The sequence below is a fragment of the Hirsutella rhossiliensis genome (genome assembly GCF_020360975.1).
Source record: "Hirsutella rhossiliensis strain HR02 chromosome Unknown scaffold00003, whole genome shotgun sequence".
NCBI classification, from domain to species: Eukaryota; Fungi; Ascomycota; class Sordariomycetes; order Hypocreales; family Ophiocordycipitaceae; genus Hirsutella; species Hirsutella rhossiliensis.
Window position 1 is genome coordinate 2299835 of NW_025408669.1, and position 26523 is coordinate 2326357.

The 26523-nt window shown below is 60.0% G+C and overlaps 10 protein-coding genes across 10 annotated transcripts; 4 read left to right on the top strand and 6 right to left on the bottom strand.

The window, feature by feature from the left end:
* Nucleotides 1-205: 205 nt before the first annotated feature.
* On the top strand, nt 206-2588 carry HRG_03209 (AMP-binding enzyme domain-containing protein; the record flags this gene model as incomplete). The annotated part of the gene is made up of 6 exons (XM_044861680.1): nt 206-316; nt 394-903; nt 963-1685; nt 1749-2267; nt 2310-2351; nt 2430-2588. 6 exons carry the CDS (start codon nt 206-208, stop codon nt 2586-2588), a joined length of 2064 nt encoding a protein of 687 aa, XP_044722706.1.
* A 230-nt stretch (nt 2589-2818) lies between these two features.
* HRG_03210 (uncharacterized protein) lies at nt 2819-3400 on the bottom strand (the record flags this gene model as incomplete). Its single annotated transcript, XM_044861681.1, has 1 exon — nt 2819-3400. The coding sequence occupies one exon, from the start codon at nt 3398-3400 to the stop codon at nt 2819-2821; it is 582 nt and encodes a 193-aa protein (XP_044722707.1).
* Nucleotides 3401-4043: 643 nt separating this feature from the next.
* Nucleotides 4044-5934, bottom strand: HRG_03211 (anaphase-promoting complex, cyclosome, subunit 3 domain-containing protein; the record flags this gene model as incomplete). Its single annotated transcript, XM_044861682.1, has 3 exons — nt 4044-5523; nt 5587-5779; nt 5838-5934. The coding sequence occupies 3 exons, from the start codon at nt 5932-5934 to the stop codon at nt 4044-4046; spliced, it is 1770 nt and encodes a 589-aa protein (XP_044722708.1).
* A 674-nt stretch (nt 5935-6608) lies between these two features.
* HRG_03212 (imidazoleglycerol-phosphate dehydratase domain-containing protein) lies at nt 6609-7360 on the top strand (the record flags this gene model as incomplete). Its single annotated transcript, XM_044861683.1, has 2 exons — nt 6609-6885; nt 6948-7360. 2 exons carry the CDS (start codon nt 6609-6611, stop codon nt 7358-7360), a joined length of 690 nt encoding a protein of 229 aa, XP_044722709.1.
* A 251-nt stretch (nt 7361-7611) lies between these two features.
* Nucleotides 7612-9014, bottom strand: HRG_03213 (argJ family domain-containing protein; the record flags this gene model as incomplete). Its single annotated transcript, XM_044861684.1, has 2 exons — nt 7612-8527; nt 8587-9014. The coding sequence occupies 2 exons, from the start codon at nt 9012-9014 to the stop codon at nt 7612-7614; spliced, it is 1344 nt and encodes a 447-aa protein (XP_044722710.1).
* A 1819-nt stretch (nt 9015-10833) lies between these two features.
* On the top strand, nt 10834-12280 carry HRG_03214 (initiation factor 2 subunit family domain-containing protein; the record flags this gene model as incomplete). The annotated part of the gene is made up of 2 exons (XM_044861685.1): nt 10834-11406; nt 11465-12280. 2 exons carry the CDS (start codon nt 10834-10836, stop codon nt 12278-12280), a joined length of 1389 nt encoding a protein of 462 aa, XP_044722711.1.
* A 1267-nt stretch (nt 12281-13547) lies between these two features.
* Nucleotides 13548-19003, bottom strand: HRG_03215 (uncharacterized protein; the record flags this gene model as incomplete). The annotated part of the gene is made up of 3 exons (XM_044861686.1): nt 13548-13740; nt 13799-15933; nt 15992-19003. 3 exons carry the CDS (start codon nt 19001-19003, stop codon nt 13548-13550), a joined length of 5340 nt encoding a protein of 1779 aa, XP_044722712.1.
* A 731-nt stretch (nt 19004-19734) lies between these two features.
* On the bottom strand, nt 19735-20491 carry HRG_03216 (kinase phosphorylation protein; the record flags this gene model as incomplete). Its single annotated transcript, XM_044861687.1, has 2 exons — nt 19735-20109; nt 20162-20491. The coding sequence occupies 2 exons, from the start codon at nt 20489-20491 to the stop codon at nt 19735-19737; spliced, it is 705 nt and encodes a 234-aa protein (XP_044722713.1).
* Nucleotides 20492-21091: 600 nt separating this feature from the next.
* HRG_03217 (MED6 mediator sub complex component domain-containing protein) lies at nt 21092-22095 on the top strand (the record flags this gene model as incomplete). Its single annotated transcript, XM_044861688.1, has 2 exons — nt 21092-21517; nt 21574-22095. The coding sequence occupies 2 exons, from the start codon at nt 21092-21094 to the stop codon at nt 22093-22095; spliced, it is 948 nt and encodes a 315-aa protein (XP_044722714.1).
* Nucleotides 22096-22684: 589 nt separating this feature from the next.
* HRG_03218 (helicase associated (HA2) domain-containing protein) lies at nt 22685-26338 on the bottom strand (the record flags this gene model as incomplete). Its single annotated transcript, XM_044861689.1, has 1 exon — nt 22685-26338. One exon carries the CDS (start codon nt 26336-26338, stop codon nt 22685-22687), a length of 3654 nt encoding a protein of 1217 aa, XP_044722715.1.
* Nucleotides 26339-26523: the final 185 nt, after the last annotated feature.

The window sequence follows — 26523 nt, forward strand, 5'->3', positions numbered from 1 at the left end:
GCACGTCAATGAGAGAGACATCTGCCAATGACGATTGAACGAAGCCTGAGCCACCAGCCGACGTCCCGTGTGACCCTGAGAGCGCAACTCAACAGTGAATGCTCCTCGTCGATGCCGGGCGCTTGCAGACAGACAGACATACCGACCTGACCCTGTCGGAAAAGACAAAAGAGACGCATCAGCTGCTGCTTGGCAAGAAAGCGTCATGGAGTTTGAGGCGGCGCCGCGGAAGCTCTGGGAGCATCCGCATCCCGAGCAAACGGCCATGTGGCGCTTCATGCAGGAGTCGAATCGGCGCTACGGACTCCATCTCAAGGTAATGATGAGTTCCATCGATTGATGACGCGAGAAGAGTCGCGGCGAGCCGGTTGCTGACCGACGTGCCGGATACAGAACTTCCACGACCTCCACAAGTGGTCGTGTGAGCGCCGCAGCCAGTTCTACGCCCAGCTCTGGGACACGCAGCGATGGATCCACGAGGGCTCCTTCTCGTGTGTCGTCGACGAGTCGGTGCCCATCTCCAAGCTCCCGCGCTGGTTCGCGGGCGTGCGGCTCAACTGGGCCGAGAATCTGCTGTGGACGCGCGGGCCCGACGGCGCCGGCGCGCGCTCGACGCTGCACAAGGAGGACGGCAAGACGGCCGTGACCGAGGTGCGCGAGGGCGGCCGCGACGTCGTCGACGTGACGTGGGCCGAGCTGCGCGCCCGCGTCGCCCGTCTGGCCGCCGCCATGCAGGCCCGCGGCGTGGGCGAGGGGGATCGCGTCGTCATGGTGGGAGCGCACGCTTGCCAGACCCTCGTCGTCTTTCTCGCCACGGCCTGGCTGGGTGCCGTCTTTAGCAGCTCCTCGACCGACATGGGCGTTGCCGGCTTGCTGCAGAGGACGGTCCAGATCGATCCCAAGGTGCGGCCCCTCCCTTGTCATATTAGACGTCTGGACTCGACATTTGCTGACTCGAGCAGTTCATATTCTTTGACGATGCCGCCTTGTACAACGGCAAGGTTGTCTATCTGCACGACAAGATCAAGGGCGTCATCGACGGCATGCAGGGCTGCTCTCTGTTCCAAAAGGTCGTCGTCGTTGAGCGCTTCGCACACGAGCCCCGCGACACGTCGGGCATCGCCCAGACAGAGAGGCTTGAGCAGTTTCTACAGGCCGCGCCGGTCGGCTCGTCTCCGCCGCCCATCCGGCGCATCGGCTTCCAGGACCCCCTCATCATCTACTACTCGTCGGGCACGACGGGCACGCCCAAGGCCATCGTCCACGGCGTCGGCCCGCTGCTTATGAACGTGGTCAAGGAAGGGGCACTACACTTCGACCTCACGCCCGACGACGTCGGCCTGCAGTACACAACGACAGGCTGGATCATGTACCTGGCCAGCGTGGCGCACCTTGTCATGGGCGGCCGCGCCGTCCTCTACGATGGCTCGCCCTTTGCCCCCGACCCGGCCGTGCTGCTCCGCGTCGCCCAGCAGCAGCGCGTCTCCATCCTCGGCGTCAGCCCGCGCTGGATGACGGAGCTGATGAGGCGCAACATCGCGCCGCGCGACGTGGTCGACTTGTCGAGGCTCAAGGTAGTTACGAGCACGGGCATGGTGCTGCCGGAGCAGATGTTTGCCTGGTTCTACGACCGCGCCTTTCCCGGGCACGTTCAGCTGGCCAACATGTCAGGCGGCACCGACATCGTATGTATTGGCATGACCCCTGGCCTCAAACTCGGACTGATGCGATGAATACCTCGACAACAGGCAGGCAGCTTCGTCTTGGCAAACCCGCTGTTGCCCGTCCACGTCGGCGGCTGCGTGGGCGGCGGTCTCGGCGTGCCCATGGCCATCTTCGACCACGACCTCGACGACGGCAGCGACGGCGTTCCGCTCGCGCCCGGCACGCCGGGAGACCTGGTCTCGACGGGCGCCTTCCCCAACGTGCCGCTCTTCCTGTGGGGCGACGCGGAGCCGGCGCCGGGGCCCAAGTATCACGGCTCCTATTTTGCGCGCTTCAACGAGGCCTGGGCGCAGGGCGACTTCTGCGCCGTGCACCCGCTGACGGGCGCGGTGCTCATGCTCGGCCGGTCCGACGGCGTGCTCAACCCGAGCGGCATCCGCTTCGGCAGCGCCGACATCTACGCCGTCGTGGAGCGCTGCTTTGCCGCCGACGTGGCCGAGAGCCTGTGCGTGGGCCAGCGCAGGGCGCACGACGTCGACGAGAGGGTGCTGCTCTTCCTCGTCATGAAGCCCGGCAAGGGCGAGGTGCTCGACCGGGACACGGTGAGCAGGGTCAAGGCCACGATTGCGCGCGAGCTCACAAAGAGACACGTGCCCAAGTATGTCTTTGCTGTGCCCGAGATTCCGGTAAGTTTGGACCCTCGTCTCTCCTCGTCTTGCTTGACGCCTTGCGCCCGACTGACGCGACGCCACTTCCTGTCTCAGGTCACCGTCAACGGCAAAAAGGTCGAGCTCCCCGTCAAGGCCATCGTCTCGGGAAAGACGGTCAAGCCGAGCGGGACGCTGCTCAACCCGGGGAGCCTCGACTTCTTCTACCGCTTCCAAAAGGTCGAGGAGCTGAGCGAGCCGCTGGCGAAGCTGTGATTTCCGACTTGGATGAGTCGTGGGCATGTGTCACAGGAAGGGAAAAGGGGGTCTGCGGAGGAAGAGAGGTGCTCATGTCCAAAGCAGGCTTCAATTCTTGTACACTCGGCGGCTCTCAGTCTGTTGTGTTCTTTGATCGTCCGCATGTGATTTGAATGAACCCTCCTTGTGCCCGTCAACGAAGCCATCAACTCCTCGCACTCCCAAGTCTTCCCCGAGTCATCATGCCCTCACTCCACGATCGCATCCCGCCCCGCATCCGGAACCCTGCCGCCGAGCACGCCATGCCGCCACGCGAGGTAGCCGACCATGCCGCCGACGCTGCCCAGGCCAAGGGCGCCCACGACGCCGACCAAGCCGAGGGCGCGCCCACGCGCACTGGCCAGCGACGCGGCGGCCGCGGCGGCCATGGCGGCGTAGGTCCAGTCGTCCGTCTCGACCTGGCCGCGGTTGGCCAGCAGGCGCCAGCTGCGGTCCTGCCACTCGACGGGCTCGCGGCCGCGCATGCGCAGCGCCAGCGCCGCCGCCGCCAGCCCGACGCCCACCAGGCTCCCCGTCGCCGCCGGCCGCAGCAGCCGCGGCAGCATCCCGTTGCTGCTACCGCCCGGCGCTGTTGATCCCCCCGGCGGCGCCGCAGTAGGGGACGTGGGTTTCCCCCCGCGCAGGGAGCGGATCACGCGGAGCGCCTCGCTGGCGCCCACGCCGAGGATGGTGCCCGTCGTGACGGCGCGCGTGGCGACGTGCGTGGTGAGGATGGTGCGGGCCAGGGGCTGGTCCTCGGCGTAGGGGGCGTGGGGGAAGAAGCGGGACATGGCTTGTTTTCTTCCCTCTCTCGTCTTCTTCTTCTTGTTCTTCTCCTTCTCTTCTGTGTGCTCTCTCACTCTTGACCGTTGGGAGCAGGCGCGCGTGTGTAGATTGCGAGTGGCGATGATGCTGGCGATGAATGAGGGTTTCTCCTCCCGTTTTGGGACTGTACATCAGACGCGTCGGCCCCCAAGCTAAACTCTCACCCGCCCAATGATGGAGAAGCAATCCGGGACGGCACCACGAGCCGTCCTTCGTCATCCATTCTCGGGCCGGCAAGTAGTTGAGAGGGGAAGACAAGGGGGTGCAGGTGAATAGGAGAGCTACTGACATCCTCTCCGCCGAGAGGCCTGACGTCGGCTTCGTGGACAAAGCTTCAACTACTGTACGAACCATAGTATAAAGGCGACGGGGGGGGACCAGAGACGCACTGACACCAAGTGCTTGTGTCTCCGTCGCCGCATCATCATATTGACTGTACCCCTACCGGGAGCCCACCATGCTCTCTCCCGGATTTCATCAAATCCCGCAATGCCACCCGACCCATCAATGCCAAACGCCCGCCCCCCCAGGGAAGTTTCCTTGAGTAAAATGCTTGCGCCGTTGCTCGTCTCCTCAAACGTGCCATCCGCTCATCTCGTCACAGGCCGACTACTCGTCGTCAGTCATCTCCATCATGCTCTCGCCCTTGTCTTCCTCGTCCAGCAGGGCCCGTCCTCGGCCCAGCCTCCCCTTGCCCTTGTCTGCCGTGCCATGGCGGCCGTTGAGTTTCTGCGCTGCCTCCAGCTTCCTGTGCTCCAGCTGCTGCTCGAACTCGGCCAGGTCTTCGGCTTCCTCCTCGGCCGCCCCATCCATCAGCGCCGTCTCCTCCAGCGCCTTGTTGAGTAGCTCCGTGGCAATGCTGTCCTGTGGATTGATGGCCAGCGCTTGATGCAGGACCGCCACCGCCTCTTCAGGCCGGTTCTGTTCCATCAAAATGAGCCCCTTGGCGCCGAAAATGGCCGCGTCCTTGCCACCCAGGCGCAACACCTCGTCAAACTCGGCCAATGCTCTGTTAAAGTGGCGGAGCCGACGAAACGCGTGTCCCAAGTTCGTCCGCGCCGACAGCCAGGCCGACGGCTCGCTATCAATCTCGTCGGCAATCTTGAGCGCTGCGCTAAAGTACTGCACCGCCTCTTTGGGCTTGTCCTGGTGATACTTGACGATGCCCATCTCGTTGAGCAACAGCGGGTCCGTCTTGCATAATCTGTACGCCGTCTTGAGAAACTCTTCGGCGAGCGTCATGTTGTTGAGCGCGTGGTTCTGCATGCCCAGGAAGACCTGCGGTAGATGAGTGCCCATGAAGAGGCGCGCCGCCGTCGAGTAGGCCGAGATGGCTTGATCGTGCTCTCCCTCGGCCGCAAACGTGTGGGCGAAGCCAATCCAGGCGGGGCCAAAGTGTGCGTCCATCATGCTGGCTTTGCTAAAGTAGCGCCGGGCCTCGGCAATCTTGTCAATGGCAAAGTAGTAGGTGCCGACGGCCAGCCATGTGCACGGCTCCTCGGGATGCGTGTCTGCGAGGTCGTGCGCCACCAGAAACAGCAGGTTCTTCATCTTGAGCTCGTACAGGCAGGCGAGGTGCACGGGGTATATGGCAAAGTTGTACTTGTCCTCCTGGAGGATAGCGCTCGTCATGGCCAGGGCGTCGCGGTATCGGCACTGTGTGTAGAGCAGGTCGGCGCGCGCGAGCTGGAGGTCGGGGTTGGCGGCCAGGTGATAGTGAGTCGACAGCGAGTCGTAAGCCGTCTCAAAGGCGGCCGGGTTCCGGTACTTGGACAGCCGCGTCGTGTAGAGCATCCTTGTGAAGTCGGCGGCCTCCTGCGAGGACGAGACGTCGCCCGAGACGGTGACCGAGTCAAAGTCGAGGCTCTCGAGAAACTGCCACTCTTCGTCGGGCGAAAGCAGCGAGTTCTTCATTAGCTGCTGAAAGGCCTCGAAGCACTGCACGTCGATGCGCACGGCGTCCTTGTAGCATTCCTTGGCGCGGTCAAAGGCATTCTGCTTGGCGTGGCAGATGCCGCGGAGAAAGCACATGGCGGCCTCGAACCGGCGGTTGGCCGCCTCGTCGACGTCACCGCCGCCGTCGGGGTACCTGGGGCGCCCATGTCGAGGCTGGGCCTTGCGCTTGTTGCTGGGGCCGTTGGATATCAGGTGCGTCGGGTTCCGCTCGCCGAGGACGCTGAGCGCCTCTTCGAAGCGGTTTTGCTTGATAAGGCAGTGGCCCGCGAGGTATCGACATGAGGGATTACGAGAGACGAGATCTTGTTTGGCCAAGAAAGCTTGAGCGCGAGTGTAGTTGCCCGTAGCGAAATGGACCTGAGCTAGCCAGAAGGCATCCTGATCGTCGTCTACAGGGTTGCTGGCGCGTCAGCACATGGCGACAGGGCTCGGGGTGGAGTTGCTGACTTGTGAGTGCAAGCAGCTTGTCGCCGATAAATATGGCAGACTCGTACTGCGCCTTGTTGAGGGCGTCTTGTCTCCAGTCCCTCAGAAACTTCTCCATCGTTCAGCCCGCGTCTGCCGACATGGGTCGAGCTCTTGGGCCCCGCGCTCGACGATAAGAGGAGAGGAGAGAAATCGAGCGAGAAACCGAGCGAGGAATCGAGTTGATAGAGTCCAAAAGGTGGTCGATGTTATGGCTCAAGGGACTGTCGGCGCCATGGTGCAAGGTGTTGAGGGAGTCGAGAGGGGGTGCTCGTGGTGATGATCGGTCCAGGCAGGTGATGGGGCTAGCACTGTCGCGTTAGGCGCTATCAGCAAGCGCGTGCGAGCGATTATCAGTAAAGTACTTTGTACTTTGTACCGCCGACAGTACCATTATCCCTAAGCTCAGGTCATGTGACTTCGCGTATTCAACGGACATTTCCCAAGCAAGCCAACTTTATTAGTCAGGCACGTGTCCGTCCCCTGCTGGCTTCGCTGCAGATTGCCGCCGTCGACCAATGAAAGGCGCAGTAAAGACGACAATCATATGCCCGCATATTCGATATTGATTACGGCTGACGGCTGACGGCGAGTCCCCTCTTCGTCCTCCTCGAGGCTCAATTCGCTTCTCGTCCATCTTCTTCCGCGGCCATTGATTCAGCAAGACACGCCTCACCGCCTCGCAGTTTCTCTCTCCCCGTCGTCCCAGTCGGTGCGTTCTCTTAAACAGCCGCCGACATCGGCAATTGCAAGATGGGCTCTTCAGACAAACAGCGAGTCAGGGCGGCGGCCCTCGCCCGCGACACAAATGAGACCAAGATCCAGCTCGCCCTCAACCTCGACGGCGGGGAGCTGCCGCCCGACACCGACTCGCGGCTCCTCGACGCCACCACCGCCCACGCCTCCCAGTCAACCAGCTCGCAGACCATTGCCGTCAACACCGGCATTGGCTTCCTCGACCACATGCTGCACGCCTTGGCCAAGCACGCCGGCTGGAGTCTGGCCCTGCAATGCCAGGGCGACTTGCACAGTCTGTTGCTCCCCACGACGCTCTCCCGCCTCCCCTCTGGCTTCCCTCGCTGATGGCCGCAGTCGACGACCACCACACCGCCGAGGACTGCTGCATCGCCCTCGGCAGCGTCTTTGGCAAGGCCCTCGGCACCCCCACGGGCCTCGCCCGCTTCGGCTCCGCCTACGCTCCCCTAGACGAGGCCCTCTCGCGCGCCGTCGTCGACTTGTCCAACCGCCCCTATAGCGTTGTTGACCTCGGTCTCAAGCGCGAGTGGCTTGGCACCCTCAGCACCGAAATGGTGCCTCACTGCCTGCAGAGCTTCGCCCAGGCCGCGCGCATCACCATGCACGTTGACTGCCTCCGCGGCGACAACGACCACCACAGGGCCGAGAGTGCCTTCAAGGCGCTGGCCATCGCCATCCGCACGGCCACCTCGAGAGTCCAGGGCAAGGAGGGTGAAGTCCCCAGCACCAAGGGCACCCTGACTACTTAGCAGGCATCTGGTTGTCAAATCGAGCCCGCCGTCACCTACTAGTCGCCTTTGCTAAACATCGAAGGCTGGATACTTTTGAAAGGGGGGCGACAGCAATTGAACTCCCGTCTCAATTGCTCCCGGCATATCCTTTCCCATCTTGAAAATTGAAGCAAGTAAACCAAACGCTAGGTTTTGTGCGCCTACGTCGCCATGCATATGTAAACATCCTTGGGCATCATGTCCCCACTTGACCTCTACGCATCCAACTCTCAAGTACGGTAGTCCCCGTTGATGGTGACGTAGTCGTGGCTAATGTCGCAAGTCCAGTGGACGGCGCTCTTGTCGCCCGTGCCCAGCTTGACGAGAATTTCGAGGTCCGTAGCCTGGACGATCTGGCCAGCCCGCGCCTCGTTGACCTCCTCGGGCTCTCCGTTGACCAACAGCTTCAACTCCTGGGAGCCGTCTGTCGGAATGAAGGAAACGCTGGTTCGTTCCGGAACGATTTCCGGGACGTCGTTGACGAGGTGGCCAGGTGGGGAGATGAGCGCGTAGCCGGCGGCGCACAGAATGCGGCCCCAGTTGGCGTCGTTGCCGTAAAGGGCCGTCTTGACGAGGGGCGACCGGGCGATGGACCGGGCGATGGTGCGCGCCGAATCCAATGACGCGCAATCGACGACGCGGATGGTGACAAACTTGGTGGCGCCCTCCCCGTCGCGGACAATGTATTTGGCCAGGTCGGCGGCGAAGTCGGTCAGCATGCCGCTAAAGGCGCGCCCATCTTCCGACTGCTCGGACGTGACCTCGGTGCCGCCCGCAGCGCCGTTGGCCAAGAGGGCGACGGTGTCGTTGGTTGAGGTGTCGCCGTCGATGGTGATTGAGTTGAATGAGCAGTCTACGGCCTGCTGCAGGACCGAGCGCATGATGCCGGGGGCGATGGGGGCGTCGGTGGCGAGGATGGTTAGCAGAGTGGCCATGTTAGGGGCCAACATGCCGGCGCCCTTGGTCATGCCGGCGATGCGGTACTCGACGCCGGGCGACGAGGGCAGCTTGAAGGAGCGGGACATGAGCTTGGGAAAGGTGTCGGTGGTGCAGATGGCGGTTGCGCAGTCGAGCCAGTGCTGGTGCGAGTCGCCGGCCTTGAGGTAGGCGACGGGGATATGGTCGACAATCTTTGCAATGGGCAGGCTGAACGGCACGAGGGTGTCAGCGACCACGGATGGAAGATGAGGGGGGTTGAGGCTCACCGCTGCCCAATGACACCCGTGCTCATGACGATTGTCGAGTCCGGGGCGCCGACGTGCCGGTCCGTGGTCGAGGCCATGGCAGCGGCATCCTCGAGGCCGCCGGTGCCGGTGACTGCATTTGCGCAGCCCGAGTTGACAATGACGCTGCGCAGGCCGGTGTTTGCGCGGGCGTCGAGGAGCCTGCGGCTGAAGGTGACGGGGGCAGCCTGGAACTTGTTCTTTGTGAAGACGGCGGCGGCGGCGGCGGGGCGGTCCGAGGAGAGGAGGGCGAGGTCGAGCTTGTCGGTGTTGCCGTGCTTGATGCCGACGAAGACGCCCGCGGCGGTGTAGCCCTTGGGGTACGTGCCGGACGTCGGCACGTACTTTGCCTTGGACGCGGGCCAGGTGCCGTTGAGGCTCGACGCGTACGCGCGGCGGACAGACTTCATAGTGAGGCGGATGGGGAGGTGAAGAGCGGGTGGGAGGTGCTGGACAAGGTCCTGGGAGAGGAGAGGAGGCTGTACAGGGTAACGTAGGAGGTACAAGAAGCAGAGCGGAGCTGGTTGCTTGCTGCTCGCCGATTTCCGGCGTCGGCTTGCCAAGCAATTTACGCTACCTCGGAGTAATTACTGCAACGACCAGTTTCTGCGGTACTTGGTACCCGTGCTGCCCGCCATGTGGCCGGTGAACATTTCATGCGAACACCCTGAATCTGCGAGCGGCATGGGACAGTATTGCTGGCTGGAAGAAGTTGCACGACATGGGCGCCGTGGCAGTGACATTTCCCATCTTGTCCCAAGCAAGACGACTTCGTGCAAGAGCTGCTGCAGAGGCGATTCTTTATGAATAGAAGCTCACACATACTCCGTAAAGGAAGGCAGACTTGAAGCAGTGATATCTTGTCTTGACATGTCACCATAGGACCATAGGAGAACGTAGCATCTATCAAACCTTGTTCCTCACCCACGCATCACCGTTTGGCATCCCAACAAAACATGTCCCTGCGATGCTTTAGCACGTCGGGCTGTGGCTTACAGTAAAATACAGTAAATGTACAGGCAGATGATGATGGACCAGCAGTGACTCAGAGCACATGGTAACTTACTTTTGTGTGCTGAATTATTAGGCAATAAGCTCTGAGAATGGATGCGCCACCAAAAAGAAAAAGTGCTGAGGTACAAGGTACTTACTGATTGGCATTGGTGCCTGAGGCCACCACCCCTCCTCCCCCCAGGTATAAAAAATCGCCGCGCCCCCAGTCTTTCCACCTCCTTTTTCCTTTCCTCTCCATCCAAGTGCACGGGCGTTTTCCTTCTCCGTGAAGCGATAAGCTGAGAGAGGAATTTTGCTAGTTGAAAACTACAACAGGACCACTTCTCATTGGGTTCGCCCGGTGAGAGAATTTTTGGACAACCATCCTTTTCTTTCATTGCGACGCGGTTCCTCGAGGACCGCCGTGAAGAAGGCCTTGCTCTCGAAGAATCGCCGTGACCGGTCAGCGCGGAGCTGTCTCGTGAGCACGATTGCTGGCTTGGTAGTGAAACAGTGCACAGGTTGTATTGTGTAGTTGTCGCGTCCAGTGTTGACGCGCTCGGTCTGCGGTATCGCCACGGGCATCATCGTGTGATGCTCCTTGGAGGGATGAGGTCTCTCCCCAGCAGTAGGGCAGTTAAAGGCGCAGGACGAGGCATGGATGAGCGCAGTCGTGAGTAGTTGGTGCATTTTTTCCTTCCCTCTGATGGTGCCAACGAGCTCTTGCTCACGCAGCCAAATCCTCGTGAGGGTAGAAAAAGTCCCGCCGGCCAGCTGCCAGCTTTTCACCGAGATGCGCCGCCATCCCAGTCTACAGTAGAACATGCAACGTGAAGAAATGGATCACTATTAGTACTGTAAATATTCTTCCCGTGCCTCTTTGCCAACCGCGTCGTAGCATTTTTCCACCTCTGGAGGGGAGCGGGGAGCGGAGCGGGAAGGGGAGCGAGCGCGGGGCGTCTTTCCCAGGCTCCAGTGACTCAAATCTTTAGCACCTCCAACTACTCGCTCGCTGCATCGCCAACGACCGCCCATAGCCACCCTCTTTGCAGGCTGCCCAAAGCCCTGCCCTTCCTCCGCCCGAGTAGCTCCGACCAATCGCCTGAACCGAGAACCATTTCTGCAAGAAAAAATACAGCGTCGCTTCTCGGGCATCACGGCTGCATATTCCGGCGTCAGTCCCTTTGGCGGGCTAACCTCCCAACCGCGCGACCCTGACGACTGCCCCCAACGTTCATGGCGACGACCGTAGCAGGCCAGCCTGCTCCCGCGGGCGGCGACGCAGCGCCAGAGGGAAACAGGAAGAAGAAGACGGCGGCGGAGCAGAAACAACAGCCGTCGGCAGCCCAGAGCGAGGCGTCGGGCGAAAAGAAGCTGTCCAACGCCGAGCTCAAGAAAAAGGCAAAGGAGGAAAAGGCGGCGAGAAGAGCGGCCGCCAAGTCCTCGCATCCGACCACACCAGGGCCGCAACAGGGAGCAGCAGCAGCAGCGGCCTCGTCGGCCGAAGGCAAGGGCGCCAAGGCCAAGCTCAACAAGCACGATGGCCACCATCTGTCCCCGACAGCGACGGCAGGCCATGCCCGCTCCGTGTTGCGATCCGGCCCGCTGCCGCCCGCCGGCGCTGCCAGAGACGTCAAGCCCAAGGTCCCCGAGTGCTTCAGCCACCTCTCCATGGCCCGGCGCATAGCCATGACGCACGCCGACAAGGACGTCAACCCGGCCGTCCTGGCCCTGGGGCAGCACATGAGCACCTTTGCCATCAGCGATAGCATCACCAGGCTCGAGGCAACGCTACTGGCCTTTAAAAAGGTAGGCATGCCACGCCTACGCGCCCCAAGAGGATACAGGCTCACTCTCCGACTTGCAGGTCATCGACTCGTACACGACGCCTCACGGGGCCACCTTTTCTCGCCACTTCACCTCGCACGTCCTCAACCCACAGATCGAGTACCTCACCGCCTGCCGCCCCATGTGCTTCTCCATGGGCAACGCCATCCGCTGGCTCAAGCTGCAGATTAGCAAGATCGACATCGACCTCCCCGACTCGGACGCCAAGAAGCTGCTGTGCCAGTCCATTGACAACTTCATCCGCGAGCGCATCGCCCTCGCCGACTTTGTCATTGTCAAGACGGCCGCCGACATGGTCGACGACGGCGAGGTGGTCCTGACCTACGCACGCCACCACCTCGTCGAGCGCGCCCTGCTGCAGGCCAGGTCCGCCGGCAAGCGCTTCCGCGTCATCCTCGTCGATGACGCCTATGAGCGCGTCGGGATCCAGCTCGCCAAGACGCTCGCCGCCGCCGGCGTCCCCGTCACCTACGCCTCGGACCTCGGTGCCCTGCGCGCCAACCTCCGCGAGGCCACCCTCGTCCTGACGGCCGCCGAGGCCATGTTCAGCAACGGCGCCATGTATGCTCGCGCCGGCACCTGCGACATTGCCACGGCCGCCACCGACATGGGCCTGCGCGTCGTCGCCCTATGCGAGAGCATCAACTTTACCGAGCGCGTCTCCATCGACTCGCTCACCTACAACGAGATTGACCCGGAGCGCAACACGGAAGACGGCTTCCGGCTGCTCTTCGACACCACCAGGGACAAGTACATCTCCGTCGTCGTCACAGAGCTGGGCAACACATCGGCCAAGTCGGTGCCGGCCATTTTGAGGAAGTTGGAGGAGCTATGAGGAGGGGCCGTGTGTGCAGACAATGTAACATGGACATTACGAGGGCGCACATGTCGTTAGGCAATGCTTTGGCTTGATGGCGGTGATGCCGTGACGTGCTCTTCCTTCCACTTTCTGTTCTTCTCTCCGTTGAGAGCATAGATCATCCGCAGCTAGACGGATGAAATCACGTTCACGGTCGACAGCAAACCACTTTAGATTCCCCATGAGCTTCGAGCGCCCAACCGCGAGGTATTCTCCATATGTACAGCCCACCCCTGCGCCCTCTCCCCGTCCTTGCCGCTCTTCCGCACGGGAAGCTGCTCGTTCCCACGGCTCTCCTCCAAACGACGCAGGCTACGACGACGCAGCCGCCGCCGCCGCGTCCTTCTCGGCCTTTTTCGCCCGCTTCTCCAGCAAGTACGCCTTGCGCTGGTCCAGCATGGCCGTCTGCCGGTCGTCGACGCCCTGCAGCCAGTAGCCGAAGCTGGCGCCGCCGAGCGCATACACCGGGTAGGCCCACAGCGACTCCTTATTGAAGAAGGGCCGCATCTCGATGCCGACCTGCCAGAAGCGGACGCCGAGGCCTGTGTCGAGAGCCGTCGTCAGTTGAGTGAATCATTGCCCGGCTGAGTACGCTCAAACGTGTGCTCCCAGTCTCTCTCCTTCTCACTTCCCGACACGCACACCCCTTTAGAGTCCACCTTTTTCGTTCACACCTCCACTAGCAGTCCATGGCGAAAGGAAAAGGGAGGGCCGGAGCCGAGGGGTGATGGGTGCGGGACGAACCGAAGCAGCTCCAGAAGGCGAGGCGGTGCACCATGGCGGGCAGTTGGTCGTGTTCGCGATGGGTGTGGGCGATCCCCTTGTCTTTCGAGGTTTCCCCCAGGTTCGGGAGAGGCGAATTGGCCTTTCTATGGGCCGCGAGCGAGATGATTGCGCGTGTAAAAGTCGGGTCGCATGCGGGCAATCAAGGATGCGGTTCGACAGCGGGCCACCGTGATGAAGTCGGGCGAGCTTCCCGTAGTGGGACCCCTAGGACGGGTCACGTGCAAGGTCACATGCGCTAAGCCAGCTCAACTCTCGAGCCGTAAGATTCACGACATGTTGCTAATCTTTGCCTTATGGCGTTCTGTGACTGCATCAATGCCAATAGTCCCCCATGTATGGCTACAGTCTAATAATACAGTGTCTCATGATCTATCCGTCAAATGCCCCCCTATAATTCTCTACAGGCGAGTCCAGGCCAGCCGTCGGAATACATCCTCATGCAATATCAAATTCAAGTCTAACCAAACATGTTGTCTCGCTTGTTGGTGTTCATGCTGTACGGTGGAGGCGGGGCGTCGTTCTGGGCGCCCCGAGACGTGGACGAGGACGGCGGCGGCGGTAGCGAATGTCGAGATGTCGCAGCCCCGTCCTGCGACCACGCCATCGTCCTGGCGATCATTTTGCCCATGTACTGTTGGATAAAGGACTCACTGGAGGCATGTTAGCACCGGAATGACACACCGCTGCCACAGGGGGGCTGTAACTCACGTGTAATAGCTATGTTCCGAGTTGTGTGGCGTAACCAGATTGTGAGCCAGCTCGTGAGCAAGGACGACCCACCACCAAGTCGCTGCCTCGGCCTTCGCGGCCCCTGGACTCCGGCCGTTCATCTGCGCCATGTGCAGCTGGAGAAAGAATCTCAGGTTGCAAAAGATGCTGCCTCCTGTGTTGAAGGCAATGGTTCCTCCGGCCTCGTCGTAAAATATGTGAATGACTCGGGGCGCCAGTGAGTAGATGTTGCCGACTTCGACTAGCAAGGCGGCAAACGTGTTAATGGCCCCAATGTTCGCCGACAGGAACTGAGCCTGATCGCCCCCCAAGTCCTTGGCAACGTACACCTTGGTGCCGTTGGAAGCCTCGGCGGCAAAAAGGATGTTGGTTGCCGTTGTCTGGTCGCAGTAAGTCGCCTGCTCCTTCACTTCGCTGACTGTTGGCTGCGAAAAGACGCCGTTTGACCCATGAGCACGAGTCGCATTGATGGCGTTCAGCAAATTCTGCTGCACAACCGCGGGGCTAGTCACCCTGCCGTCGGGGTCATGGGGACGCTTGCCAGTGCCGGCTTGCTGCCCTTGGGACGACGGGCCACTCGGTGCAGGTTTATCGATGGATTGCTCAGGCATCTTCCGCCCTTCGTCCTGCTGCATCTGGTAGTTATCGAGGCCCAATCTTCGGGTCAGGTTAGAGAAAAGACCCCCGCCCTTCTTCGCGTTATTCGAACCGTCCGTGGCAAACTCGTCCGATGAACCCCATCCACCAGGCATGACTGGCTGCTCCGGCGCTCTTGCCACCTCACGGGCAGCTTCGGCTGCTCTCGGAGGCTCCGCCGTCTTTCCTTGCTGCGTCCAGGTTTGCTCCCGTTCTTGGATCATCCTTTGCTCTTCTTCCAGCGCCTTCCGCCTCTGTTCCTCGGCAAGCCGAGCCTCGGCGGCCTTGGCCCGCAGGATGCGATCCACGTTGTACCCACGGGCGCGGAGACCCAACAGGTCCAAAGTGAGAAAGGGCTCGAAGAACAGATAGGCCTGCTGGTTTGGTCGGTTGAGTAGCATCTGGCAGATGGCCTGACCAACCTGGTACATGTCCGGCCGGCCCTCGTCGGCTACAAACAGAACCCAAGACCCCTGTTCTTGTGCTCCTGCGGCTGACCGCTTCTCCGTATGCGACTGACGGTGGTCCTTGAGGCTGCGACGGAGTGCTACCGACCGGACCATTTCGACGCGAAGGTTCTTTTCCAACCACTTGGTATCATGCTTGATGCCATCACGGCGATAGTTGGCGTACTCGTAGAGGAAGATTTTGGACCTTTCAAGCACGTGCTTTCGCAATTTCTCCGCACTCTTCTGGTTATCCGTGTGGTTGCCGATCCGTACATCTTCCTGGACCAGGCTGCTCAGTTTCTGAGCGCCGAGCTGGAGGTAGAATGTCTCCAAAGCATCCTCCTCTGGCGCACAAATCAAGTGCTCCTTGAACAGACGATAGCTGATAATGTCGTCCAGCACCACAATCTGGCTAGCCGACGCAAGCTGGTACTGCTTGATGGGGGCTTCCTCTTCCTCATCCAAGTCGATCAGGTTTCCCTTGGTACTAGCCGCAAGTTCCTTGTAAGCGAGCAGGCACGGGGAAGTCTTCATTCTTCTCCACAAATCCCGGTCTCGTTGAAGAACGGGTGCGAATTCTGCGAGGGACTTGAGCAGATCGAGATACTTTTCGGCGCTCTGCAAGACGTCGAGCATCCGCGCTGGCTCGCTACACACCATGTGCGCCACTTCCAGTTTCGTTGGCTCGCTTTTCGCCCCGCAATGGAAGAGGAAGGCGTTTGCTTCTTGACCAAAGTCGACAAAATCGAAAATCTCACCATAGGTCGCGGATTTACCCAAGTATGTGTGCAAGGGACTGATGTATGACAGGCCACTGCCCGTCTTTTCCGCCGTCCGAACACCCCTTGTCCGAGTCACGGGCACGATGAGAGCAGATCTGAGCTTGACCAGGCTGTTGTCGCGGACTTCGCTGATTCGGGAGGCAAAATACCCGAACAGGGTGGTGGCAGCACGATGATCCTTGGGAGGGTTGGCTAGCAACCGGTTGACACACTCAACCATCGGCGGATCTCTCGCGATGCCGAATTTCTGGAGGAATTCTTGTCAGCCCAGCGTTCCATCCCAGAAGCTTGTGGCAGATACTTACGTTGGCATGGTCATGGAGGCCCCTGCGGAGAATGTCGAATCCAAGAACAGCTGCTCTCTCATTGGTGAAACAAGCCGACGGCGTCACAAGCTGCGAGCTTCCCTGTAGAGGAAGTATGGCTTTCTGGGTGACGCTGAGGTCAAACGAGGAATAGTGGTTAGAATGGTGGTTAGCGATGAAATAAGTCATTGCCGAGGCGCGCAGAGCCTCGTCTTTGGACGCCATCATGTCCACGAGCTCCGGGACTGACGGAAACGTTCGGAGACCTAAGCGCGAAAGAAATCGAGCCTCTGGACTGCCGGACCGGAAGCTGCCCGGGGGACCGGGCCACTGCAAGATGGGTAGCCCCAGGGTTCGAAGCGAGTCCTTGGGCTCGTATAGCTCCGAGATCCTATACAGGGTCTGTGTGCCCTTGGTTGGCTCCATCCCCTTTGGACCTGCTTCGGCAGGGCAGATCTTGGAGTCCCTCAGCTTCTTGAGATCATCGGATGGGATGTCGTTCTGAACCGAGGTGAGGTATTTGATCAGCTCCATATGACTCCATTTCTTCTCGCCGCTCTCGCCGGATGCACTCAGCAGTCGGGTGAATATTGTGTCGAGGTCAACCGTCTTGCGAACCCCCACAGCTGCGAGGAACTTCTCTTTGACCTTTTCGCAGCCCTGTATGACCGGAAGATCATCGAAAAGCTTGACCGACGGGAAGAAGGACTCGGCCGGCTGCCTCATTCCCAACTTGGTTGGCATGACCGGATGATCCTTGATCAGGCGTGCAACTGCCTCCCTGTCTCTGCTAGTGATGAGATCCCAGTTTTTGGAGAGTACTGTCAGTGCTTGGACCGCGAATTTCGGTGATCTCGTGATGCTCTCTTCTTCCGGCCTCAATCGCGATGTTTCGATCAAGAATCTCAGCCAAGGAAGTACTTCTAAGGCCTCCCAGCCCAAAGCCTGCAGCTCGGCAACGTGAGAATTGGCTGTGAGCGCAAACGGGATTGTCGTCGGCGGCATCGGCAAATGCGCGGGTATCCTGTGGACGTTTTGAAAGTTCTGTATGCTCCCGAGAGCAATCACTTCCCCTTGGTCGCTTTCATTGCTGATCGTAGCAACAGCAACTTCCAGCAAGGCTGAGCGGCTCCCAGGATCGAGCTCTCCGCTCAAGCTCTTCTTCCCTGCCCATCCGATGAAGTTGATGGCCTGCGCCTTGGTGAGAGCCTTGGCTTCGAGCTCCTGCTTCACGTCGGTGACGGTGATATGAGAGATGAGGCCGAACTCTGTCAGCTTTGTGACAAAAGAAGACGCCTTCAGTTCCTCGGGAACGACTGGAATGTTGTCGACGAAGGAGCTCAGATCGTCAGATCCGAGGCGGACTTGAGTCGTGGGCAACACGCCTCGGCTCGAGTACATCTCGATGGATGCCTTTTTGAAGCATGTCCAGAACGCCTCCTCCATGATCTGCCCAACTTGTCCGCTGGGGGTGGAGTCGCCGAAAGTAAACGTCTTTAGGGTGTGGAGTGCTTCAGGCATGAATTTAGCGACGTTTTCACTAGACACCTTACCGCCGGGTGCGGCAAAGCTGCGTAGCCTCTTGTCCAGGTCGTCCATCTCATTGGCAAAGGCAAGCCTGGTAATAATCCCAGCAGCTCGCAGCAGCTCCACGTTCCACGTCCGGACCCATCTCGCGTTCAAGTCGATGGCTTCACGCTCAACGGTCGGAATGACAGACGGCGCCGAGACATGCATCCCGGCGCCCGTTGTTTGCATGGTGGGGAAACCAATGAAGATGCGGCCTCCCGGTTTCCTGCTCGGTAACACCGAAGCAAAGACATCTGTAGCCTTGGTAAAGGCGCCGTCGGTGACAGACGTTTCGGAAGCCTGAGTCTCATCGAAGGATGCCGTAAGGATAGCGAGCTTTGTAGTCTTGGGCGGAGGCTTCTTCGTCGCTCGTTCGAGCTCGGAGGCAAAGGAAGCCGTCACGTTTGTCTTGATGCTTGCGGAGGTGGTTCGGAGGAAGATGGCGGAAGAGTTGAGCTTGGTAACGTCTTCCGCTATCTTGGGCTGCACGACGCTGTCCTCGCTGTGACTCTTTGACCTGGAACCGCTCTGGGTTGTGCTCGAGGTAAGCCGAGCGAAAAAGGACCTCAAGGACGGAGTCTCTGTAGAGGGGTAGGCGTCGGAGTTCTTGATGGCCGATGATGAGTTCACCAGCGGCTTCCAGCCAATGACGCTCATGTACGACGCGTCAATCTGCGTGCTGGTGCGGTCGACGCCAACCACTCTCATGAGGCCCTCCTTTGTCCGTGCCTCGAGATCTCTGGGCAAAGGAAGCTCGGCGCTTGGAGAAGACATCTTGCGGAGTGACAGGATTTTATAATCGTCGATCCAGAACTCGACATGCTGCAGCGCCACAAAGGTCAGGCTCGTCGCTAGGAACTGGCTCACAGAGAGCAGGTTCGGCAGCGGAGTCGTCGCGTTCCGATAGTCCAGCACGAAAGCAGTATGGCGGGAAGCCTTGTCTTGAGGGAGATGTGATTTCTTGGTAAAGAGAGAGTTGCCCTTCCAATAAAATGCCATGGCTTCGCTACCGGAACTGACAAAGGGTTCCTCGCAGTCTGCGAAGACGCTGTAGAAGCCGACGCCAAAGGCACCGATCTTGGTCTCGTCCGGGTTACCCTCGGCGATCCTCTTGAGCCGGCCCCAGTCGGTCTTTGTAAAGGGCTGTCCATCGTTTTGCACCACGAGGCGGCGGAGGGTGTGGTTTGATATGGCATGCTTCAGCAGCTCGGACCGACTCGTCGTATTGGGCAGGGGCACGTGTATCGACGGGATCGTCTCCCACTTGACGGTGACGGTCGTGGCCTGAGCATCGGCAGCGTTCTGGATGAGCTCCCGCAGCGTTGTCCACTCGCCGGAGTATCTGGCGAGGACCTTGTCTATCAGAGCACGGGTGTCGACTGTGACGGCCTCCTCATCCTCGCCGTTGCGAAGCGCGGCGGCCCGAAGGCTTGCGTAGTCCATGGCGGGCTCTTGTATGGGGTAGTCTTGTCACAATCGGGGGTCAAAGGCGCATACTGCGAGAGGGGATTGTGAGTCGAGGCAACAAAGGAGTCTGCACCAGGCGGAGGAAGTACGTGCGTCCGCTGCGCTCGCGGCTCCAATGCTAGGCAGACAGGACGGCACGTAAACAGGGACGGAACATGGCCTTGCACTTGGGTGGAACTCGATCCGCTTGCCACTGAAGGGTTGTAAAAAGATGCAGTGGGCGTTGTTGTCGAGGTGGCGTTGACGGTCGCTGCCAGGGGACTTGTTGAGCCGTCTCGCCGCGCAACCCCCGTGTCCCGAGCTCGGCCGTTGCAGCCTCACAGGCAGGCCCACCTAGCGCCACCCACTGAGGCCACTAATAGGCCAGCGGGGGCCCCTCCCTGTCGCCTTCCTTGGTCCACTGGGGCATGGTATCTCCAGGGGCTAGCGTTTCTTGTGTCCCCCATGAAGTGAAGTGGAAGCTTCCAGCTGCACCGCCCCCGTGACAGCCTGAGCACGCCCCAAGTTAAGCCTCGCTCACCTCAGCTTTCCGCTTAGACAAAGTTTGGGACGACACCGACAAGCTGGATATTGCACTTTGTCGACTTTTCACGTCACATGTACTGAGCAAGGTTGCCTTTGGTGCTAATCCAGACTCGACCTCACGAACGAGCTGATATCGCCGGCAGGGCATATTGTCATGCGCAATTGGACGTATTTACTTGAACTTACATTGATGTAATGAATGCGCCGCCGCGAATGTCAAGCATCGCGACGCCGGGGGCGCGGACTCGTGCTCCGCCTCCGGTTCTCTCTAGATCTCGGCCGCCGCCTCCTGCTCCTGTCCCCGCTCCTGTCCCTGTGCCTTCCACCTCTCCGGTCAATACTCCGGCTCCGGCTTCGCTCTCGCCCGTGTCGACGTTCGTCCCATTCTCTGGCGCGTCCGCCACGACTCCTATCTCTTGGCCGTGCTGCGTCTCGACTTCGTCGCCGGTGCCCTCTGTGCCGATGCCGACTTCCGCTTCTGCTTCTATGCCGCGTCCGGTCCCTCCTGTCCGACTCCTCGTGCCGTCGTGAACGATCTCGCCGAGGTTCCTCTTTGTCTCCCTCCATGGGCGGTTTGCTCGCTGGCCCGATGTCCCTCTGCGATCCGACGTTGACGGAATTCGCCCCGGTTGTGTTTCGCTGCGGAGGCGGCATCCCAAGCGCGCGAGCTATGGCTTCTTCCTCGGCCTCTTTGATCTTGCGTATCTCCTCCTTGTGTTCTCTTTCGCGCCGCTCCTCGTCCGTTTCGGCCGAGTCGGCGGCGGATGGCTCGGCCTTTGCGTACCAGTTGAGGTCCTTGCCTCTCTGCCATCTTCCCACCGGCGCTTTCAAGCTGTGGCCCAGGTAGTTTTCGCGTTGCGACGAGTTGGCGACTTCATCCCAACTAAAATTGACGCCGCCTCTGGAGCCGGTCTTGCGGATGCTGGCCAGGAGGTCCATGGTGCTGAGCGTGAGGAATCACCTCCGGATCGCCAGCGACGGGGCTGTCGACTGTGCGAGTTTTTGAGCAATGTTGCGTGGGAATAGAGTCGACTTGAACTTTTGATGCGGTTGTCGGCGGCGGCAGCAGGCCAAAGGAGCTTCTGATGTTTGGTCTGCAGATGCACTGGGTGGCAGGCAATTATCCAGAGATGGAAATGCGAAAGTTGGGGGAATGCGTGAGCCGCCTCGTCAGCCATGCGGAGATCCGCTAAAAGCCGTGGGCCTGCAGACGCCGCGGCGGTGTGGATCCCTTGGATGAGGCAGGCCTGTCGGTCAAAGCAATCAAGGTAATCAGGGCAGCTACAGTGGGGTCTGTACCTACTCGTACAGGTACTGATTGTATGGGGGCTCGTTCTCACCCAGGGGCATCCACCCACTGGGGGGTAGTTGGCACTTTTCGTTGGCGGTGAACGCCCAAGGTCCCCGCCTGACGCCCTGTTCAGCCTTTTATAACTTAGCACCACCAATCAAGCTGCTTGGCACCCACTGTAGTGCTGCTTTTCCAACCTCTTGTCTACAGAGTACCTGTCCGTCCGACTGCCAAGTTCAACGCCCGTCATGGCAAACGAACCGCCCTTGGACGAGATTCAATGGCGCTCGCCGCCCATCCTCGCCCAGATGGGCGGCCTACACTCCAACACGATCCTCTTCTACTTTGCCGAGTCGCCCTTTTTCGAGCGCACGTCCAACAACGCCGTCATCGTCAGCCAGGCCATGAACAACATTTCCATGTACCACTTCATCCAGACGCGCGAGGTCTTCGAGGGCCGCCTCAAGACCATGTCTGGCCTCGAGTTCATTGTCGGCGAGGAGCCGGCTGAGACGGGGCCTGGCATGGGCACCGGTGTCTGGGTCATTCGGAAGCAGACGCGCCGGAAGCGTTACCAGGACGAGGACGAGATCACCGTGCATGCTTCATTTTTCGTGGTGGGCGAGAATATCTACATGGCGCCGGCGTTGGCCGATATCCTGGCCTCGAGAATCGTGGGTACACTTTGCCTGAACCAAGGCTGAACCCGGAAGGGCTAATCAGGCGACAGATGACGATATCATCGGCCATTGCCAAAGCGCTGTCGGCAGCCGAGGGCTCCCGGAAATGGCGCGCGTCGACGGGCCACGTCTACCACCTCCCCTCGAGTCAGACCTCATCTCGGCAGAAAGGCCAGGCGTCCAGCGAGGATACACCAGGACCCGAGGGGCCCGCCAAACCGACGCCAGCCTCCCAGAAAAATGACGAGCTGTCGCTGGAGAGGGCGTCCGAAGAGGCCTTCATGGCTCACATGCGTCACGGCGGTGAATACATTGACGAGAACGCAATTACTGGACGTCCTGGCGAGTTCCACCTTTCTTCCACCGGCCGCAAAGCTGTTCCGCCCCCCAAGGCTGGCACCGAGTCCAGCATCGGCGCCATGAATGGACCTTCGCTCAATGCCAAGAGTGAGGATAAGAAGGACGGCAAGACGGAAAAGTCTCCCAAGTCGGCTAACTTGGCCAAGCCGAGGAGGAGAAAGAGCAAGATGAGCAATGGGCCTACTCCGGCTCAAACACCAACGGCGTCTTGATTGGTTTAGCAGCACGGCTGCGTGGCGTTGGGATGGTTACCCTCTTCCCCAGGAATAGCTCGTGGTGGAGGGCTTTTTGTTTTCTTATTGATACCCCCTCGATCCAAGCTCGCCATACGTAGGGAAAGAGCTCCTTTGGCACGAGAAGACGGCAATCCAGCTGCCGTCTCATTTACCAAGTATATCTTCTTGATGGCAAAACATATCAAAATGTAAAAGCCAACACATTGAATAGAGAATGCGCTTATTTTGACATGATTGGGTTCCGCAACAGCAGAGAATGACAGTATAGGACAGGCCCCAGTTGCATGCGTGCTGTCTTCTCCATACAAAGCAGTCTTAATCGCAGCTTAAGGGGCCTGTAACCTTAGGCGCAGGGGCCTTGGTCCTTCGACTTCTGGCTCATGGGCCACATCAACGCCTGGAAGCGTCTTTATGCTGTTACTTGGCATCATTCCCGGCTGGCTCAGACCATAGGAGTACTCCCGTGCTGTACATAAACCTGACCCAGTTCATCCCAACTCCCTCTCAGCCGACCCATCATCCAGGCTAGGCCACCACCCCTCGCCGCCCTTTTGTCGTTCCCATCTCATTCCACCACCCATCCCTTACCGGGAACCTTTCTTTGCCTAACCTTCCTAGCCGGCAGAGGCCAGCCCTGCCCCCCGACGCCCTCGGCCCTCAGAAACGGCACGACCCAGCATTCCCTGACCGTCGCGCCGTCCGCCCCGGCTGCGGGCGCCTTGACCTCCTTGATGGGCTTGCCGTAGCTAATCAGCGGCGTACCCTTAGCCAGCCCGACGAGCTGCCCGCCCGTGACGTCCGTCAGCGAGTGCATCCTGGTCTTGGGCTGCTTCTGCAGGTCCAGGCCCGCCGTGGAGGTCCGCTGCAGGTACGAGTAGACGACGTACTCGGGACACTCCTGCGGGCTCAGGTGCGCCAGTGGCGATCCCGGGTGGATGTAGACTAGGCCGTCCTGTGCTGAGCCCAAGGGTATCAGCGGCACGTAGGGAACGTCGATGGCCCGTCGAGGCTTCCGGTGCTGCTCCGGCGGCATGGGCGCCAGGTCTGCCCGGACTGCCACCTGGTCGACGAACCCGGCCGCCACCATTTGCTTCAGCGCGCTCACCTGCTTGGGTGACGGGGGGGGGAGCTTGTCCTGGTACTTAAGGCCGGCAAAGGACGGGATGTTGGTCCGCAACAACTCCGTGATCTGCCTCCGGAGTTGCCCAATCTCCTTGAGCACCTTGAAGCGGACAAAGTGCGTCTCGCACCACTGCTCCATGGGCTCATGAGCGAATTCGCCCACCACCTGCAAAAGCTTCATGGCGTCCGACCTATCATCGAGATAGCAAAAGTTCTTATGCACCTCGTTGAACATGCGTCGCGCGTTGGCCTGGCGGGTCTCGGCAAGGACATCTTCGTTCGTGCGGATGGCGGCGTCCTCCTTGACAGCCAACGCGGGAACCGCCTGGTTTTCGGGAAGAAAGACCTCGCCCGCCGTCAAGCCTGCCACGAGCGCAATCGTGTACGGAAGGCAGTCGTGCAAATGGCCAACGAGCAGAATGCGGGCGAACCGAGGCGACAGCGGGAAGACGGACATGGTCTTTCCGACCTCGGACACCCGGCCTTCGGGCGAGATGGCCGACAGATACGTGAGCAGTCTCTCCGCCTTGGCCAGGCTCTGCCTCTCCGGGGGTGTGGGGAAGGGGAAGTTGATGACGTTCTGGATGTTCATGGCCTTCAACTGCAGCACCACGCCCTCGATGGGCATGCGCAATAGCTCGGGATCTGCAAAGGCGGGAAAATCCCTCTCGTAGACGGCGGACGAGTAGAGTCGGTAGCAGTGACCCGGTCCCGTTCGTCCTGCACGGCCAGAGCGTTGACTGGCGCTGGCCTTGCTGATCCAGCCAATGTCGTAGCTTTGGACTCCGCTCAGTCGATCATAGCGCCGCTCCTTTGACCTTCCACAGTCAAAGACAAAGCGCGTGCCCGGGATCGTCAAACTGGTCTCGGCAACGTTGGTGGCCAAGATGATTTGCCGGTAGCCTTCCGGGGGGTCCTCAAACACTCGTAGCTGCTCCCTCGTTGGCAGCAGGGAGTAGAGAGGCAATATTTGCATCTTGAGTGGTGCCGCTTGCTGGTCCTCTTCGATCTGGAATTCGTCCTCTTCCCCCAGTCCTCTATCCTCTTCGTCCGAAGGCAAGTCATCCAGATCGTCCCCCGCTTCGTCGTCCACGTCGCCAAACTCGATGTCTTCGACCTCCATCGGCGCGTCGTTTGCAGAGATGTGCACCTTTGGCCCCTCGGCAGTCCTGAGACCTCCAAACGCAGCCTTTAAGCGTTGGCTCAGCTGCATGATTTCGTTTCGCCCCGTCAAAAAGACCAAGAAGCCCCCGGGAGGAAGCTTCTGGTGGCCTCGGCTGATCTTGCGGAACGCTTCTTCGACGTAGTCGTGGTGGGTTCTCCGGGAGAAGTGAATCGTGACGGGATGCTGCCGTCCTTCAACTTCCATGACAGGAGGCGGGGTTGGAAAGAGCGTCGAGTTCATCGTCAAGTCTTCTATCCTCAGCGTGGCAGACATGATGATGAGCTTGAGCGGCTTGAGGGAAGGGTCCTCCTTAGCAAGCTCGGTTCGCAGCTTGACGACACGGCTGAGCATGCCAATGAGGATGTCGGTGTTGACGCTCCTTTCGTGGGCTTCGTCTATTATGATGGCCGAGTACTTGCGCAGACTAATGTCCTGCGCGACCTCCCGCAGCAAGACACCGTCAGTCATGAACTTGACAGCGGTTTTGGCGTCTACGGTGCCTTCGAAGCGGATCTGGTAGGCTACTGCGCCGGAGTGATCGCCCAGCTCTTCGGCCACCCTCCTCGACATGCTCACGGCGGCAACTCGTCGCGGCTGGGTGATTCCAATCATTCCTGGCGTCGGCGAGTCGGGAGACCCGTAGCCGGCCTCGAAGAGAAACTGAGGCACTTGAGTGGTCTTGCCGGATCCTGTAGATCCGCAAATAACCACTATGTCGTTGTTATGGATTGCTTCCATCAACCTTTGTTCTTCGGAGACAACTGGGAGCTTGAGACGAGCCACCTGGATATCAGTGGACCTAGTCACTGTCACGCTGAAGGCCTTTCGCTCAGTTCTCGCCGTCGGTTTGAGTTCCATGGGCAGAGGGTCTTGCTCGGGCGCTCGTGGCACGAAATTGTCCGGCCGAGGTATCAAGGTCGTCAAGGAGGGGTCGGTCGGTTGAAAACCCAGAGCTTCATTGCGCTTTTGGTGAGCCCAGGCTTTGAACGCAGAAGATCGCTGTGTCCTGGCCTCCCCGTCTTCGCCCTGGTCGCCCATCGAATCGTCACCCGACGTCTCTTCGCTCTCCGCGCTTGAATCGTCTTCAGAACTCAGTTCATCGGTCTCTGCGTCGCTACAGTCATCGGTCGAGTTTTCGTGGTCGTCGTTCGAAGCATTGCTGTCGGGGTCGCCTGATGCAGCATCGCTATCGAACCCATCCCATTCCTCGTATTTCGGGCCGCCGGATGCCGCCAGCGGGGCGTGCATCGGCTGCACTTTTGTCTTCACACCGCCTCGCTTCTGTCTCTTCATGATGACCGGGCGGCCGTCCTCGTCCAGCTCGAGTGGGCGCTTGAGACCGGAGCCAACGACTCCAGAGGCGGTGCTGGCCGGCTGCTGCGCCAGTGTCGACGATTTAGATATAGAAGAAGTCAATAGTTTCGTTTCAGTAGGTCTATGATGCAACTCGGTGTCGCTGCCGCTGGCATCCCGGTCGTCGTCGCTGTCCTCTTGGGCAGCTTGGCATGCCTCCCGCCTCCTCTCAAAGAGCAACTTGTCCGCATCATCGCCCTCGATCCCAGCTCTCTTCTCTCGCAGCGCGCGCGAGAGTGCCTGCTTCTTGGTCTCGCGGCCCTGGCCCAGCGACTTGCTACTCGTAAACAGGCTAGTGTCGACCTTGCGCGCGGCCAGCTTGGCCAGCAGTTCGCGGTTCTCATCTTTGCGGAGCTTGCTGTCGATGTACTTTTCGAGCCGCTTTGCTTTCTTCCCGCTCACCTTGACACCGTCGCGGCGCAGCTCTTCCTTGATGCGCGCCTTTTCCTCTTCGAGCGCTTTCTTGTCGGCGGGCAGGATTTCTTGATTGGTGTCTTGGACTTCATGGCGGGCATTTTCCTTTGCCTTTTCCCGGGCAAGCACTCTGTGCTTCCGCTGCCGAGGCACGAATTTGGCCATGTTTGCTGCAAGTCGGCTGGATCAACGCCATTGTCCTTCAGACCATGAACAATAGCCTGGGCGATTCATTAAATTTCCGCCGAAGAAGCATTCTGCCAGCCCCGACCGCCGAAATCTCGAGCCTGATCCGGACTAGCGCTGGGTCGCCCTTGGAGTTCCACCGCGTCCCATGTCTCCTCCTGTTA